Source organism: Macrotis lagotis, chromosome 1 (assembly GCF_037893015.1).
Source record: "Macrotis lagotis isolate mMagLag1 chromosome 1, bilby.v1.9.chrom.fasta, whole genome shotgun sequence".
Taxonomy (NCBI): Eukaryota; Metazoa; Chordata; class Mammalia; order Peramelemorphia; family Peramelidae; genus Macrotis; species Macrotis lagotis.
In genome coordinates this window covers 872,002,511-872,020,767 of record NC_133658.1, presented here as the reverse complement: position 1 = coordinate 872,020,767, position 18,257 = coordinate 872,002,511, and the positions used below count along the sequence as shown (strand labels likewise).

Here is an 18,257-nt window from a genome sequence, read left to right as displayed (position 1 = left end):
TGGACCATAAGTTCAATAAGATTCAGCACTGTGATGTGGTAGAACCAAGATCAATGCTATCTCGGACTACATTGAGAGGCAGATCTCCTAAGAACGAGGAGATGAGAGTCTTTGTGAGTACTCAGTGTTAGAAAGACTTCAGCTCTGGACATTATAATTAAAGAAGAGGACAAACCAGAAAGAATCATATGAGGAATAGTTAAAGGGAATGGAGATAGCGGACTGGAGAAGAAAAGCTTGAGGGAAACAAAAGATATCTATAAGGATTTAAAGGGATAAAACAATGCTTGGATCCCACCAGGCAGAATTGGACACAGTGGGTAGAGGTCTTGAAGTGGGAAATTTATTCTGGACATCAGGAAAAACTCCTTAGCAATTAGGGTTCTCAGAAAGTGGAATGGGCTGCTTGAGAGATGGTGGGCTCCCCTCTTTGGAGATCTTCAAGCAGAGGCTGAGGGACCCTTTGTCAGGAAGGATATAGTGACGAGAGGGACTTTTTTCTGGGGAGGGATTGGACAAGATGGTTGCTGAGATCTTTTTCAGTCTTTTAGACTCTGGGATACTCTGACAGTATTCCAACCCCAATATATGTGAAATCAATTCAATAATCTGTGATTTCAGAGAAGCTATTCCAATTCATTTTAATATTAGTCTCTTAAGAGTAAAGACAAGTTTGCTACATGAGCAGAGAGTGACTAATGAATTTTCCCTACTTTGGGGTTATCTTTGACATTGTTTCTTCCAGGATGGGCAAAGGATATCTATGAGTTGGGCATTGTTTCTTCCAGGATGAGCAAAGGAGATCTATGAGTTGGGCATTGTTTCTTCCAGGATAGTCAAAGGATATCTATGAGTTGAAGAGGAGCAGGCACACAATGGGGCTTGGGAATGGGGATGGGGAAGGAGGGTGATGATTAAGAGAGGCTCTTCATATCAGTTCCCTCCATAGGAGCTCACATTCTCACTCTTCTACCCCCATCACAGAAAATGAAATGTAACAGCCCAGAACTTCAGCCACTCAGGATTGTAGGAAGTGGTCGGAAACCCTTTCCCCACCCAAGCTGTCTATCCTTCCCTCGCCGGTTTGAGGGCCAGTTGAGGAGCCCAATGAAAGACCAGAAAGATCAGGACCAGGGGGACACAGTCTTCTTGAAATTCTCCTCTTCTGACAGCCCCAGCCTCGAGAACCAGGGTGAGAAATGTGAGGTGTGGGAAGCTGTGAAAGCACTTAATAAATTTTGGGATGGAACAAGGGAAGCTCCTGACCCAGGAGACTTGAAGGTATTCAGGACTGGGCAAGTCCCAGCTGGGGACAATGGGTAGGGCCACAGAGCCAACTGAGCACTAATCAGTGAGATGGTGCTCAATGGAATCGAAGACAAAATTCCACCTTTCCCTTATATGCTAATGCACAGTTTCAGACATACCATGGGTGAATAGGTCATACAATGTATAGAGTAATGGGCCTGGAGTCAGGAAGATTCATCTGGCCTCAGACACTTACCATTTAATTCGATTTGCCTCAGTTTCCTGATCTGTAAAATGAATTGGAGAAGGAAATGGCAAATCATTCTAGTATCTGTCAAGTAAACACCAAAAGATCATGACTCAAAAAAAAAACGACAACAACAAAACGAACCTTTCTCTGTGAATGTCTATTTGGCTTCCACCTTTAGTGGGTTGGATAGAAATGAATTTTACCTGGATTCTGTCTATTCCCCATTCATAGTGCCCTCCTTTCCTTTTGAGCCAGAGCTGAAGCCAGAGCAAAAGTCCCCCACCAAGAGGGACACATCATCTCAGGCCATAGGGAAGATACATACCAGCTGTCCCCGCTCAATCTGCAAGGCTGTGGTCAAAGGTATAAGAAATAACCAGCCTGTGCAGTGGGAGGTATTCTTTGACCTGGGAGCCCTGGACCAGGAGCTGCAGATCCCTGACAACATCAACAGGAACAGCGAGTGTGATGGTGACCTTTGGAGAAGGACCTTCCACCACTTGGCTGCCAAGGCCATCATCAGAGACTTTGAGCAGTTGGCTGAGATGGAGTGTGAGATTGAACCTGGTGAGTACCACTACCCTGCTTATTCTCCTCTTCCTCACTTGTATTGCCTTCTTACTCCACCCCCTTCCTCCATGAAGTTCTCAATCCTTCATGGCCCCATCTTCATCATCCCTCACCCATCCCTCTCCTTCCCCACTCATCATCTCTTCTTCTATAACTTTTTATCCTCTACCATTGTTGCATATTTTTCAGAGTTCATCTTTCTTATCTCTTGTTCTATGCCTCCCATTCCAAATACTTCTCCCTGGTGACTTTTCTTCTTCCAAGTCTTCTCCTCCTACATCATTGCCCCAATTACTCCACCCTTTCTGTCTTTTTGCCCTTTTCTTCTTATAGTGCTAGAAAGAGCACTAAAGGACTTGAATTCAAATCTCACCCTTGGCATTCATTTAATTCGACTTCTTTGGAATACAATTTTAATCAGTTGACCAATCAATAAATAAATATTTACAAAATGAGATGAAAGACAGTCCCTGCTCTCAAGGAGCTTACAGTCTAATGGAAGAAACAACATACAAATGAATTTATACAAAGCAAGCTATGTAAAGTAGAAATAGGAAATAATTAATAGAGGGCAGACACTGAAATTAAGAGGAGCTGGGGAAGGCTTCCTGTAGAAAGCTGGACAGGGCACAGCACACCCCATCCAAATCCAATTCATATACTTGCTGTGCCATCACCTCCTTGTTGTCATGGTCTTCTTTGAGAACAAAGGACAAACATCATCACCAAGAGAGCAATACCATCTACCCAGTCCTTCAGTCTCACAACCTAAATGTCATCCTGGTTTCCTTACCATCTCTCATCTGCCTTATCTAAACTATTGTCAAGGTCTGTTGATTTCACCTTTGTAGTATCTTCCAAATATGCTCCTTCTCTCCTCTGACACTGCCCTGACTCTAATAAAGATGCTCATCACCTTTACCTGGGCTATTGTAGCAATTTATTGGTGGGTCTGCCTTACTCATCTCTCCCCACTTCAACCCATCTTCCATTGAGTCACCAAAGTGATTTTCTGAAAGTGAAGGTCTGATCATGTCATGCCCCACCCCATTCAACAGAATTTCCATGGTTTCTTATTGCCTTCAGTATTCAAATACAAAATTTGTATTTTAAATCCTTATAACTTGGTCCTCTCCTACCTTTCCAGTTTTCTTTTACCTTACTTCCTCACAGGTACTCTCCAATCCAGTGACATTTGCCTCCTGGTGGTTCTGAAAACAAGACAGTTCATCTCTCTCTTCTGGACATATATTCTGATTGTCCCCCCTCCTCCATTCTGACAGCTGACCTCCCTGACTTTTATGAAGTGCCCGAGCAGAGGAAGAGTAGGGTTTTGTAAGAGAAGTTGGAGGGAAAGGTAAAAATCCATTAGTAATCAGATAAGGAGATTTCCGAATTCTTGAACATAGAGGTGGTACATTTGTGGGTGAAGGCAAGATCTAGAATATGTGTAGCTGAGGTAGGGAAGAGGAACAGGAGGTGAGTAGGTAGAGAAATGAATGGTTAGGATATTAGAGACAAAGTTGAAGTCCCCTAGTATGAGAGCAGAAGTTAGGGAGGAGAGCAAAATCATAAGGCAGCTATCAAATTTGTTGATGAAGAAAGGGGGCCTGGGGTCTTAAGACAATAGTTACCAGTTTGATTGATGGATAGAAGCAAATAGCATGCATTTCAAAGGAAGAAAGGATATTGAGTGACAGAGAAAGGAAGAAAATCTGGAAACAGTCATGGGGAGCAAGGAATATTCGAATACCCCTGCCTTAACCAGTGAGCTGAGGAGAATGCATGGAAGTACAACCAGTACTGCTAGCTAGGATGACTGGGGAGACTGTGTCATCATGGGGGGGAAGTCAAGTTTTAGTATGAGAAAAGAGTATCAAGGAGGAGAGGCTGATCAGCAATATAGAAGGCTACAGAGAGATGGAGGAGGAGGAGGACAGAGTAAAGGTCACTGGATGTGACAACCAGGAGGTCACTGGTACCTTTGAAGAGAGAGGTATAGGATGGAATAAGATCAGAATCTGGATTGGAAGAGGTTAAGAAGAGAGTAAGAAGGGGCAGCTAGGTGGCGCAGTGGATAGCTCATCGCCCTGGATCAGGAGGACTGAATTCATATCCAACCTCAGATACTTAATAATTACCTAGCTGTGTGAACTTGGGCAAGTCATTTAATCCCATTGCCTTGCAAAAAAGAGAGAGAGAGAGAGGGAGAGAGAGTAAGAGGAGAGGTGGTGGAGGCACCTATTGTAGACAATCTTTTTGAGGAATTTAGCTACAAAGGGCAGATGAGATCTAGAATGAGTTTCCTCATCTGTAAAATGAAGGGGTTGGAGTACTTAGGTAGTTTTCAGTTCTTAAATCCAAAATCCTAGGATCCCTCCACATCCTGTTCCTTCTTTTACCTCCTTGGACCCTCCCCCTTTGCCAGACAATCTTTAGGACAGAGTTGGAGACCTCATCCCTCTTCTCTTCAATTATGGGTCAGAATATGAGTTGGGAATGTTCATTTCTTCTCTCATTCATTCCCTCAATAGAAATTTCCTGAATAACCTCCAGTAAGTAGTGCCTTGTCCTTACCCTCATATAGACTGACAAGATTTGAATAGGTAGAGAGGAGTTAATTGGTTGCTAGTAGGAAAGGTTCAGAGAGAGAACAAGTAAAGAATATTTTCAAAGTAACCAATCACTTGGTATATTATGAGTCTAATACAAGAGTTCTGACGGGACCCAATGGGAGTGACTCCAGATAGGTAGGATAGATGGTATAATAGGAAAGGCTTACAAAAGAAGAAACTGTGACTAGAGTTTCTTTTGCTTCCTTTCCCCTCGCCAGGCTCTGGCCATCGATACCAGGTGAATGCTGTGCATACCAGCAGGGCCTGCAATGTCATCAGCAAATATACAGCCTTTGTGCCCATGGACCTCAGGAACCGGGGGTACCTGCCCACCATGGTAGAATACACCAACACAGGTAAGGTGACTGGGAAGGGACTGCTTAGCCATGGGGATTGGAGTTGGGGACCCAGAGAAGGAGCATAAAACAGGATAGCAGCCCTGGAGACTTTGGGTTCATCCCAATCCAATCTATGGTCTCATGCAAAAGTCACCAGTTTTCACATCACATGACCTAGGTTCAAGTCGCACTTTATGACCATATGGCCTTAGGTAAATCATTTACCTTTTTGAACCTCCACTTCTCCATAATAACCCTCACTTAACTTCACCATAAAACTGTTTGGAAGGAACGCCTTTGAAAATAGTAAAATGTGAATAATGATAATAAACAGCCTCACTTCCTACCAAACAAGTCTGGTTGCAGTATGAAGAAAGTGCTCTCTAAACTACAAAACATTCTTAGAAATGTGATCTGTTATTTGTTATCATCAGTCCCATATCTGTCATAGTCACATAGGTGTGTGACTTTGGCTAAGCCCCTTCCCCTCTCTGAATTTCATTGTTCACCGATGTAAAATGAAGCAGGCTAAGTTATTTCTAAGGACCCCTTCCAGTGCTAACATTCCCTTTGAAGTCTTCTAACACTGTTTTCTGTTCTGAGTCTCCTAACACTAATATTCTCTGTTCTGTCTTCTAAACTTTAAGGAGCTCTGTTCTGTCTTCCAACTCTAACACTAATGCTCTATGTTCTAATATTTTCTATTCTAAAGTTCCTTCCAGTTCTGACCTTCTATGTTCTAATAAATATTGTTCTATGATCATCTTCATGATGATTTATCTTCTAATGAGGCCCTCCCTTTCCAGCTCTCACATTGTATTTTCTTGGACTCTGCCAAACTATCTAAAGTTCTTTCCACCTCTGTCCTTCTGTGTTCTAAAGTTTCTTTGATCTGGCATGTTCTTTTCTAAGGTTCCTTCTCACTGTGATTCTATGTCCTAAGGCCTCTGCCAGTTCTGATATTCTGTGTTCTAAGGGTTTTTTTGCTCTAACATTCTGTTTTTAGGTCCTTCATAATCTTATATTTTTTGTGCCCTAAGGTCCTTCCCAACTCTGACATTCTGTGTTCTAAGGCCTTTCCCAGTTTTAACATTGTGTGTATTAAGGTCTGATTTAGTTCTAACTTTCTGTGTTTTAAGTTCCCTTTTAGTTCTAGCATTCTATGTTCTAAGGTCCCTCCTAACTCTGACATTCTGCATTCTAAGGCCTTTCCCAGTTCTAACATTCTGTGTTTAAAAGTCTTTTTTTAGTTCTAACATTCTGTTCTAAACTCCCTCTCAGCTCTGACATTCTGTGTTCTAATTTTCTAACATTCTAGATGCTAACATTTTCTTCTATTATCTTCCTCCCTAAAATACACATGCAAGGCTCTAGAAGTGTTAAGATTCTTTGAAATAAGATGGGATAGTCGGTAGGATCTTTGTGTGTATCTCTCTCCATTTGAATTCTTCTCTCCTCTCTCTGGAGCCACTGGGATACCAACCATCTTCATTGATCTTGTCAAGGCAGTTCATCCATGTCAAGCAGCTTGAGAAACTCAGTCATGGGGTACCAGAAGCAGAAGGGCTTAACCACCAATATCAAGCAAACACAGATCATCTGCAGGCAGGGCCTTCTCTCCAGTCTAAGTAAGCCCTATCCCTTGTCTCTTCTTGGTTTCCTGGGCAACCTGCTAGGGAGAGCTCTGTGCCCTATGGCTAAGCTCATTCTGAAAAGGTGGGTGGGTGAGCTTGTGAATGGGAGGAATAGAAGCCTTTTATACTCTGAGTTTTAACCTGAGAGTTTGCACCAAAGTGGGGGACAGGGGTCTCTAGGGCTACCTACCTCTAATGGAAATAGAGAATCCATAAGAAGTCAAAGAACTCTGGTCTTGGAGACCTAAGATCTGCATCTGAAACTTGCTTTCTGTCATTGCCAGCTTTGTGATAGTCAACAGGTTGTTTTATTAGAATCTCAATTTCCTCAATTGTAAAATAGAAATAATCAACCTTACTATCTTATTAGGGGTTTGGGGGTGAGGAAAGTGCTTTGTATATCTTATAGTGATATGTGGATGTTCAATTATTAGGGACAGGGGCAGGTATTAGAACAAGGGTCTCACGGGTGAGGTTTTTTTAATGTAAAAAAAGGCCTAGGGATGGAGAGAGAGGGACTTGGTGTGTGTAGGAGTGAAAGCCTAGATGAAAGAAAAATCTTGACCCTGTGGTTAACCAGTATAAGTAAATATTGTCTTCTACAAACAAAAGTAGTGTTCTCTTGTCCTATCACCACTCAGGCCTTATCAAAACTCATTCCTGGGTGACCTCTACCATCTGTTTTCTCCACTTCCACTCAAGCACTGTTAGATGTCGCTGAAAGAAGTCACACAATCATGCTGACTGGGGCCAATGAGAATATATATTATCAAATAACCTGCCCTCTCTTTTCTGATTAATTCACCTTTATTCTCTGCTCTATTCTCTACTCTGTTCTCTACTCTAAATTTTCTCTTCCTTGGTCAAGCATCTTAGACCTTCCTCTCTCTTGTTTTCCACTTCATGAGAGTTCAACCATTTGGGGTACCCTTTTTCCCCCTCTTCTATACATTTTCTATTCTCTTCCCCATTGTTCTGATCTCCTATGAGGAATTGAACCTCATTCCTTTTCTTTCCTTCCAGAACTTTCTACTTCTACTATTCCTCACTCTCTCTTTTTATTCTTCAATCTCTTTATCTATTTATTGGCTCCTTCCTTGTGTCCAACAAACATGCCCTGGTTTCCCCCAACCTTAAAAAAAAATTAAGTAAAAATTGACATTCCCTCAAATTATCCTCCTATCTTCCTCTTCTCTTTCAAAGTTAAATTTAAATCTGTGAGCCTTGGAAAAACTATTCTCCTACATAGCTCAGCTCCTTATAATCTAGTTTGGATTGAGGATACCACCATTCTTTCAGCTGTCTAAACTGGCCTTCTTGAAGTCATTCTTAACTCCTTGCTGTTTTTATACTTCTCCTGCTCCTCCAATGTCTAATTAGTACATAATTTATTGGCAGGTTTTGTCAGTCCTCCTACAACATCTCTCTCCCACCTATCACTTAGCCTGACCACTACCTTCAGTCTTTCAAGAACTATGGCAATGATTTCCTTATTGTTCTCCCTGTTTCTACTTTCTCCATTCTTTGCTCCATCCAGAGTTGCCGTAATGATATTCCTAAGTACAAGTCTTGCCATGTCACTCCTTATTATCTCTTAAGACAAAAATATAACCTTCTTGGTTTAGTTTTTAATCCTTCTTCAAAATCTGACTCCAAGACATAATGAACATTTCTCACCTTCTCAACATTCCAGTCTCCTTTGAATTGTCTACCATTTTTGTGCCTCTAAACAAGTTGTCTACCTTCCCCCAGACTGTACCCCATAACTTGGAATGCAACCCCTCCTCACTTCACAAAGCATTTTCTCCCAAGGTCTTATTGTTAGCACCTTCTCCCTTCCTCAGATTGTCTTGTATTTAATTATCTTCTTATATGTTGTAACCCTCTTCACTCCTCCCCAATAGAGTACAAGAACTCTGAGGACAAGAACAGTTTTTCATTTCTAGTTTTGTATCCCGAATGGCTAATAGCATCATGTATATAATAGATGCTTAATGAATGATTGATTAATTGAATTGAATTAACTACCAGAACAAGCTAACCATATTGGTGCTTTCACTAAGAGTTCCTAAACTATGGATTAGGACCCCTAAAGATCCGCAAGATGCTTTCAGGGGATCTGAGAGGTAAAAACTATTTTATAATAATATTAAAATGTTTCCATTTCAAATATAGGAAGGATCAATAGATATAAAATATATACCAAAACTGGCACATGCCAATTTGAAAGAACCATATTTTTGTAGGGAGCATTTGCACCTTGGAAATCAACAAATGCTACAAATCAGGATTGACTTATTATTTTGTTGTTTGTTTAAACTTAAGAAAGTGATGGAGAAAATGTTAAAGCAAATTAAACTTTAAAATGTGTCAGACATTTTCAGGGAGTTAAATTACTCAACATAAACAAAAGTCCTTTGGGGTTCTCAACAAATCTTAAGAGTGTAAAGGGGTCCTGAGACCAAAATGTCTGAGAGCCTCTACAGGAAAGGGTAGAGATGTTATTGGAAAATCCTAAAATTTGGAGCTGGAAGGAAGCTTAGGGGTCATGTGGTCCAAATGCATTGTTTTACAAATAAACAGCAAACTCTGATTTGTTCATTGGTCAGGGATAGAACTGATTGTTGAATACAACTATAATGTATGCATCGAATTCCCATTGAACTGAGAATCAGTTATGTTCTGGGATCAAATCCTACAGCAGACTAGATGTTTTACTCAGGGCAGGGAGATTATCTTCCCACAAGCTCAGCTTTATTATTTGTAAGATGAGATTAATAATAATCATCTACTCCATATCATGACTTTCCCCATCATGGTTTCATTATAAGGTTGATAAAAGAAATTAAATGGAAATTTTGGAGAGTTTTGCAGACGCCACATAAGACACGTGAAAGCCAGCAGATGACACAGAAAAAGTTTAGAAATTCAGAAATGCATAAAATATATGCATAGTGTTGTATAATAGCAACACATTTTATCTTTTAAGACTATAAGACTTCTTCTCTGGTATAAGGGGAGGGCCAAAAAAATTTTACATGGATCATCCAGAAGGTGGGGTACCACATTCCTAACCCCTACAATATGGAAGGGATAACTAAACTTTTTGTACTTACCAAATTCCAAATGGACACATAGAAGGGATATGACATAAAAGAATCTATCAAAGGCAAAGGAAAAAAATCTCAAACCCTGCTAAAACTCAAAAAAAAAAGTGACCAAGAAAAATATCCATAACTTCTGACCTACTTGACAGGTTTCCTCTCTGTACAAAGGACATACAAATTGGGGACATCATCAGTAATGATGCTAATGGGAATAAGGCTTTTAAAAGCAAAAGTTCACAATGGACCACATCTTAACCACCTTACTACTGAAAGATGCAGAGTGTGTCATGCCACTGTGCTTATCATGTTGATTACAAGATTCCACATTAATTAAATCAGATAAAATGTAAATTATTTTGCAACTCTTAAAGAGCCATATACACATTAACCTATTACTTAATGCTGTTATTGTTACAAAAAAGCATTGAACTCAGCAGAACAAAATGCCACCTCACAGGCTCTTTCCCAACAAGCTATCTCTCATCCATATATCAAGATCCCAGGGTTCCTTGGAAAATGTAACAACAGAAATAGCCTTATTTTAATAACTCTCTGATGATAAACATCATACAAGACATAAAATAGGGAGATACATCCACTTAATTCTGTGATGAAAGAGATCCAGTATAACAGTCAAGTCAAGGACAGAATCTTGTGGGTAGTGAGGTCATCCAGATGCTCCTGCTTGTGAATGATATTATGTTGGGATCATCAATTTGGGATGCATAATTTTTGCCCAGATTTTAACATGTGTCTGCAGGAATACCTTCTAGAGTTTGTCCTAGAGTGGGTGTATCAGGGACAGATGGTCCAGATAAACAATGAACTGGGTCCAGAGTTGAGAAGGAAAGTGATATGACTTGCTTTCAGAAAAATGCAGAGGTTGTTTATGGACACCAAGTTTCCCATAATAAATACCCCTCTTTTCAATGCAAACTTTTATCAGTGTTACTGCATAGCAACAAGATCTAAAATATCACTACCTTTAAAGAATTAGAGGTGCTCAACCAGAGAGCAAAGGAGAGGTGCAATATTAACAGGTTGCAATGGAAAATATTACTGGGTATTAGCAGGCTGCAATGTAAAAACAATGAGGAACTCCCAGGAAGGATAGGAAAAGGATGTCATTAAAGAATTGTATGATAGAAAGAGTGGATAGATGGGCTCAATACTTAGCAAGAGTGGACAACCAAATGGCAGGTCGACAAGATGAAAGTAGACAGCCACAGTGTGCCATTAGTATTCCAATGTTATTGGGATTCATTTTGTTTTGTTTTCCCAGCCTGTTGGTCAGGCTATCATTAAAAGTTTTGCAATCACATGAGATTGGTATATCTGCATAGGTGGAAGGAATTTTCAAATCACTGTTCAAATCTTTTTGAACAACCTATCTCACAGTCTCTTTGTGAGCATCAAATGAGTTCTTTTTGTCAAGTGCTTTGCCTTTCTTAAAGTTTTAGATTAATGTCAGAAATAAGAAAGGAGGAAGAGGAAAAAAGGAAGAGGAAAAAGGAGGAGAAGAAGAGAAGAAGGAGGAGGAGGATAAGGAGAAGCAGAAGCAGAAGAGAAGAAGAAGAAGAGGAGGAGGAGGAAGAAGAAGAAGAGGAAGAAGAAGAGGAAGAAGAAGAAGAAGAAAAAGAAGAAGAAAGAGGAGGAGGAGGAGGAGGAGGAGGAGGAGGAGGAGGAGGAAGGAGGAGGAGGAAATTCAAGAAATGGACCTGAATCTGGAAGACACACATTTAGATACTTAGATCCTGTGTGACCTTGGGAAAGTGCACTCTCTGAGCCTCAATCTTCTTTCATATGAAAGATTATAATAGGGGCAGCTAGATGGCACAGTGGATAGAGCACCATCTCTGGAGTCAGGAGGACCTGAGTTCAAATCCAGCCTCAGACACTTAATAATTGCCTAGCTGTGTGACCTTGGGTAAGTCACTTAACCCCATTGCCTTGAAAAAACCAAGAGTTTTGTGAGGAAATTATTTTGCCAGTCTTAAAATGTCTTAGAAATAGAATTCAGAATTATAACCATGAAAGGGGTCATTCTTTCTCTTATGAAGAGGCAAACACCTGAGTTGGAGGGAGGAGGGCAAAATAAGAATACTCCTGGAGAAAAGAAATAGGTTCCCAAAAATCCAGGGAAGAATAAAACAACAGGCCCTGCTGGATTGGTAATAGGGTTTCTACAGAGGCTAAAACCATAAGGGAGATGTGATTTCAGGATGACTGGTTACAGGTGAAAAAAAAAAGGCAAGAAAACAACAAATGAATAATGTCCAAGTAAACACAAAAATAAAAATTTGTTGGGAAAAAAGTAAAAAATGAAAAAACAAAAAACAAAAATAACTATTGAGGAAGTTAATAAAATTTATAAATCATTATTAACTAAGTTTATTTTAAAAGAGATAGAGAGGGAAGGAAAGAAAGAGACAAAGTGGGAAGGAGGAGAAAGAGAGAAAGAGACATCAGGAGCAGAGATCTTGGCAGCGGTAAGGTCAATGCTGGATCAGCCAGCAAGATACAAAATGTATTTCTGAAGATGTCTGAGTCTTTGTTTGATTCAACTTAAGAAATTTTTAACTTAAAACCAAAGTTTTAGGTTGGCTTTTTTTGAGTTTTTTTTTTTGTTTCATTTTGGGTTTTTTTGTTTTGTTGTTGTTCTTATCACATCTCTGTGCTAATGTGATCTTGGGGGCATGTCCACAGATTAAACTATTCTAGTAAGAATGTGAGTGAAGGGCTCCAAACAAGGATGCAATAAGAATATAAGGTAAAGGTGGATGCCAGGACAGGAAAAGCCAGATAGTAGTCAATGTTCAGAGAAGGCAGAAAATCAAGGACCCAGACCGGTGGATTGAAGACTGATGAGTCTGAAATAATTCAAGACCTGTGATCAACCGGCAGAAAGGAGGACTGATGCAAAGTATCAGCATGGAGAATACATTGAGATGAACCAAGATGTCAGCCAAGACAGATTCATTAGATCATAGAATTTGGAGCTAAAAGAAAGAATAAGCACAGAGTTAGGAAGATCTTGGTTCAAGTTTCTACTCTAATATGTATTCACTGTATAATTTGGGGGGGCAGCTAGGTGGTTCAGTGGATAGAGCACTGACCCTGGAGTCAAGAGGGCCTAAATTCAAATCTGGCCACAGCTATTTAATAATTACCTAGCTGTGTGCTCTTGGGCAAGCCACTTAACCCATTGTCTTGCAAAAAAACCAAAACAAAAAAACCCTATATAACCTTGGACAAATGACTTCTTACCCTGAGCTTCAGATAAGCCAACTAGAAGAAAACATAATACTTGTTTACTCATAAAACTAAAAGGAAAGTATATTGTAAACCATGCTTTTTATAGTAACACAAGATTATGATTATTTTGTCTAGGGTGCAGTCATTGAATGAGGTATGAGGAGGTATTGAGGATTACTGGGCTACCTGGAGGAGTATTAATGAAATTGTGTTCATACTCATAGTCTCCTAGCTCTAGAACAGGAAGGCCCCTCAGAGTCAAACATGACCATGTATCCATGGACCAGTCCTTTCATTTTACAGATGAAGAAACAGGAGCTAAGGAAGGTATAATGCCTTAACCTTAGAGTCACACAGATCCTGGCTAGCAAAGGTGGAATTTGAACCTAGGTGCTCTGTTCTTTCCATTATACCAATCTTTGGAGTCTAGCCATTAAGGCAACTAGGTGATACAATGGAAAGAACTCTGGGTCTGGAGTCTGGACCAGTTTCAGACATTACTAAGCTATGTGATCCCGGACAAGTCACCTAAGAAGGACAAACCACTTCAGTAATTTTGCCAAGAAACTCTCACATGAGGTTATGAAGAGTCAGATATGACTGAAGCAACCCAACAAAAAATCTTTTCTTTCTTGAATCACTATGCCCCCCTCCAAGGACCCAGAAGAAACAATAGCTCTACCTGTAACCCCAGTTTTTTCTAGTCCAGGGCCCTGGACCAAGGATACAGGATAGCTGTACTAAAAGAAACGATTTTGAAGACTTTGAGGTAAGTTCTGAGGATATCTGAAAAAGGAGAAAATATTAGTCATGCAAAAAAAAACCTTAGGCTTTTATCATTAAAAAAATAAAGGTGATAATCAGCAACTATAAACTACTAATGCATCTACTGTTCCATCTGTATGAAGTTAGTTTATTAAAAAGTTATATAGGGGCAGCTAGGTGGCGCAGTGGATAAAGCACCGGCCCTGGAGTCAGGAGTACCTGGGTTCAAATCCAGCCTCAGACACTTAATAATTACCTAGCTGTATGGCCTTGGGCAAGCCACTTAACCCCATATGCCTTGCAAAAACCTAAAAAAAAAAGTTATATACACAAGAAGATCACCCTTAGCAGATGGAAAAGAGAATAACAGATTTCCCCAGAAGATATTCCATGATAGCCCACATCTTTACAATCACACTAAAGGTGACTGAAAAAAATTAGAGAATAAAGGAAACTATATATTATTTGTTGACTTTTTTTAAAAAATTGATTTAGTAAAACAAAACCTTACCTTAAAAGATTCAACTCCAACAAAAGTACCTTCTATACTTATATCAAAAAAGATTTTTTGAAAGATTTAATAGCAGAGACAACTTTATTTGATAAATTATTAATAGCAAGTAAGGCCTGATGAAGCAAGGAGATATAAACTTACTAAAAGTGTTTGTTGCTATTATGGAGAAAGTCTGATACAGAGTCCAATTTCTGCTTCTGTTAATGGACAGCACTGTGTTGATTGTATCAAAACTCAGAACTTTGCAGAACTTTGTAAATGTCATCAGTAATTCATTCAAAGAGTTTAGCCTAACAATACACACAAGAACCAAGTCAATGAAGAATACCTAATAAATAGCCGAATGGACAATCTCTCAGCACTTTGATCCTGGGTAGAAACTACCACGATCTAGGCTCATTGTCAATGAGGAGGAAGAAAGTGGTCTGGATTCTATTTGTAGAGAAATGGTGCCATGCTTTTTATTTAAAGATCTCATTCTACAGATAAAGGACTTTCTTTTTAAGACTAGTATTTTCTCAGTGATATAATTGCTATACCATCAAGTCAAAGAATGACAAGGTGACTCAAAAATTAAATTAGAAGGTCACCCAAAGGGGAAAGGAGAAGTGCATGATGGACATGAACAGGCTACGGTATATTTTACCAGTCAAGGACTCTGCCTGAGAATCATTGTAAAGAACTGTATGATTGGGGGGGAAAGTTAGGTTTATTAATAGATGGGAGGGAATTCTATGGAAGTATGGATTTAGTACTGACTCTACAACTTGTTTGATGTGTGACTTTGAGCAAGTCATTTTGATATCTCTGAACTTAAATTGTAGAATGAAAGCAAAGGAGTAGATGGTTTCTAAAGAAAGAGAGGAGAATCAGTGGACCACTCAAGTGTTCCATTGGTTATCTATTCGATGTCCAGAGAATTTGCTGGAGGCCCTCAGTATCTTAGATGGATTCTTTGTGGTCTCTTTATAGGAGGACATAGATAAGAGACACCAAGTTACTAGCATGCACTCATTGTGATGACATTATTGGAGAAGAAATAGTTCATGGTGGATGATTAGAACATAGACCCCTTCAAAACTTCAAAGTAATGCATAGTCAAGAAAGTTTTTCTTCAATCTTAATTCAGCTTAAAAATGCTTTTGTTATTATTATTGCAGTCCTGTAAGCAAAGAATTTGGTATTTTGATTACTGTGTTGGCCACTAGATGGCAGGACTGCCACCAAGGTTTCTGTGCTACATGCTTATGAATTTGTGAGGACCTATATGCTGGCACCAGCACACTTAATTTTTCATTTGATTCCATTAGAAACAACCAATGTAATCTTGCCTTCTCCCTTGCCCTCTTCTGCCAGATAAACAATAGAGAAGATAAGAGACATTGATTTCTTAGGACTTTTCAAGTAATGTTTCTCTAAAAATGAATGACCCTAAAATTCCAAGTGCTGACTCTTCACACCTAGGGTAGGACAATATCTTTCTGGAAGGTTGAGAAAATTCTCCAGATGCCTAAGTAAGGAGTGTCTAGGAAAAGCAATTCTAAGAATTGCCAGAAGATATGTGGGATATCAGTAGTAGTGACTTGGAAGTTGGACAAAGGCTTAATGTATCAAGGGATCATAGCACTATCTTTAAGGGAAATTACAAACGAAATGTTAGAATATGTCACAGGAGAACGTAGAATATTAGAATTAGAAGGAATCCTAAAATATAATGTTGAACTCATATAGACTTTGTAACTCATGACTATCAGAACTGGAAGGACCCTTAGGTGGGTGGGTGGGGGTATCAGAGCTGGTGAGAATGTCCAAGCTGGAAAGAGACTTAGAACATAAAATGACATGAGAAAGAGGTTGGAGTGAGCTTCTGGGGAGAAGAGGTGTCACTGGCATAGCAGAGAAAGAGCTGTGGAGATAGACAGCAAAGTGGCCAGATCATCTCCAGTCCACACACCCATGTATGAAACAGCTGACCAGGCCCATCTCCAGGGTACCAGGATTTCTTCACAGAATGCTACAGTGGGTCCTCATCACCTTTCACCTGACTTTAAACCTTAGAATGTCATAGCAGGGAGAATCATAGATTGAGGGCTAGAAGGAGCCTCAAAAGTCATTAAGTCCAATCCATTCATTTTAGTAATGAGAAACCAAGGACCAGAAAAGTAGAGTACCTTGTCTCATGGCTGTACAAGTACTTAGTGACAGATCTGATGTTTGAACTGAGATTTTATGAGTTCACATTCAAGCCTCCTCCTCCTCAGTTCACTGCTCTTTCCGTTGAACCTTAGGAACACAGAAAATGAAGATAATGAGGGACATAAAATGTTTGAAATCAAAGGCTAATAGAGATGGTAGAGATCATTTAACCCAACTTCTCTTTTATTTTGAGAAATTGAGAAAGGCTAAATAGACTGCTCTAAGTTCTCTAGCTCGTTAGTGGCAGAACTGGGTCTAGAACCCAGGTCTTCTGATGTCTGATCTAATGCACTTATTAGCAAAGTAGACAAATGGTGGGAGGGAGCAATCTTTAAACTCCTTCACTAATGGGAAAGCCCCATTGTTTCAGGGTCAATCTCATCCCCTAAATTCTCCCTCTAAGTCAAGAAATCAGAATCCAATCTCCATATTCTGAGCTCTAAATCTTAACTTGCTCTAAATGGCTATCACACACACACACACACACACACACACACTCACTGTAGCAGCTGCTAGGGAATCTCAAACTAGTCTCTTTCCAGTCACCTTGGAGCCAAGTGCAATTGGACTGGGGGAAAACTTAAAAACAAAAAAACTAATTAGGGGCAGCTAGGTGATGCAGTGAATAGAGCACCGTTGTCAGGAGGACCTGAGTTCAAATCCAATCTCAGACCCCTAATAATTACTTAGCTTGACTTTGGGCAAGTCACTTAACCCCACTGCCCTGCACAATTTTTTTTTTTAAACTAATTAGTTTTTCCCAAGGCAAGAGATCAGTAGCTTGCATCAGGATGCTCATGGGGCCTGGCTGGAGTGATGAGGTCAGTCAAGAAAGAAGTTTTGGTTCCTGGCAAATCTCAGGGTGATGCTCCTACAGAAAGTCAGTACCTAAAAGATCTAAGAAGGTAGGGCCAGGTCCCCAGCAGAGAAAGTATGGATCAGGTTAGCAGGGAGAAGGTATTGAATCCATCTTTGAGGTCCTTCCATACAAGTCTAGGGAATCTATAATATGTGTATGAACACCCCAGGAAGGGGAGACTTTTAAAAGGGCTTCCAGGCATTCTTTGTAGTCTTCAAGTGGCCATTTCAGGATCCTGAGTCTTTGGCATTAGTCAGCTGCTATGGAGATTATTTCCAGGAGATTAGAGAAGTAAATTTATGAACAGACATCTCCACCTCAGTTCCTTCAATCATGGGGAAAATATTTCCTCCCCCATCCACCTCATTCTGCTGACTGAGTCTCATTCTCAAAGTACATTTCCTTGAAGTATCCTTCCTGTAGTGGTTTCTCTTGAGTGTTAAGGGCCTGGGGAACACCTGAGGTTTATAAATTATACAGTGTTTTATTTGTGATAAGTAATACCACACTAGGCAATAATAAGATTTGGCACTTAGATAGCCCCTTACAAAACAATTCCCAAACATAGATCATAGAATGTTAGCAGTGCAAAAGCCCTAAAATATAGACTGTCAGAGCTGGGGGGGGGGGGGGGTGGCGGAGCTTGGAACTCAGAATGTCAGAACTGGGAGGGCCCTTAGAACCCAGGATGTCAGAACTGGGAGGGCCCTTAGAACCCAGGATGTTAGAGCTGGGGGGGCCCTTAGAACCCAGGATGTTAGAGCTGGGGGGGCCCCTCAGAACACAGGGTGTTAGAGCAGGGAGGATCCTTAGAATATAGACTGTCAGATCAGGGAGGATGCTTAGAACATGGGATGTCAAAGCTGGGAGGGCCTTTAGAGCACGGGATGTCAGAGCAGGGAGGAC

At 40.2% G+C, this 18,257-nt stretch overlaps 1 protein-coding gene across 4 annotated transcripts in view; it reads left to right on the top strand.

The window, feature by feature from the left end:
- The window catches only part of VWA5B1 (von Willebrand factor A domain containing 5B1), a 129,186-nt gene that overhangs the window by 93,864 nt on the left and 17,065 nt on the right, over nucleotides 1-18,257 (top strand). For 3 of the 4 annotated variants that reach the window (XM_074218241.1, XM_074218239.1, XM_074218240.1), the window contains 4 exons: nucleotides 985-1,192; nucleotides 1,754-2,065; nucleotides 4,902-5,039; nucleotides 6,527-6,649. In XM_074218241.1, the coding sequence (XP_074074342.1) occupies nucleotides 985-1,192; nucleotides 1,754-2,065; nucleotides 4,902-5,039; nucleotides 6,527-6,649 (781 nt within the window). The remainder of the gene's footprint in view (nucleotides 1-984; nucleotides 1,193-1,753; nucleotides 2,066-4,901; nucleotides 5,040-6,526; nucleotides 6,650-18,257) is intronic. The other variant, XM_074218242.1, reaches the window with a different exon arrangement.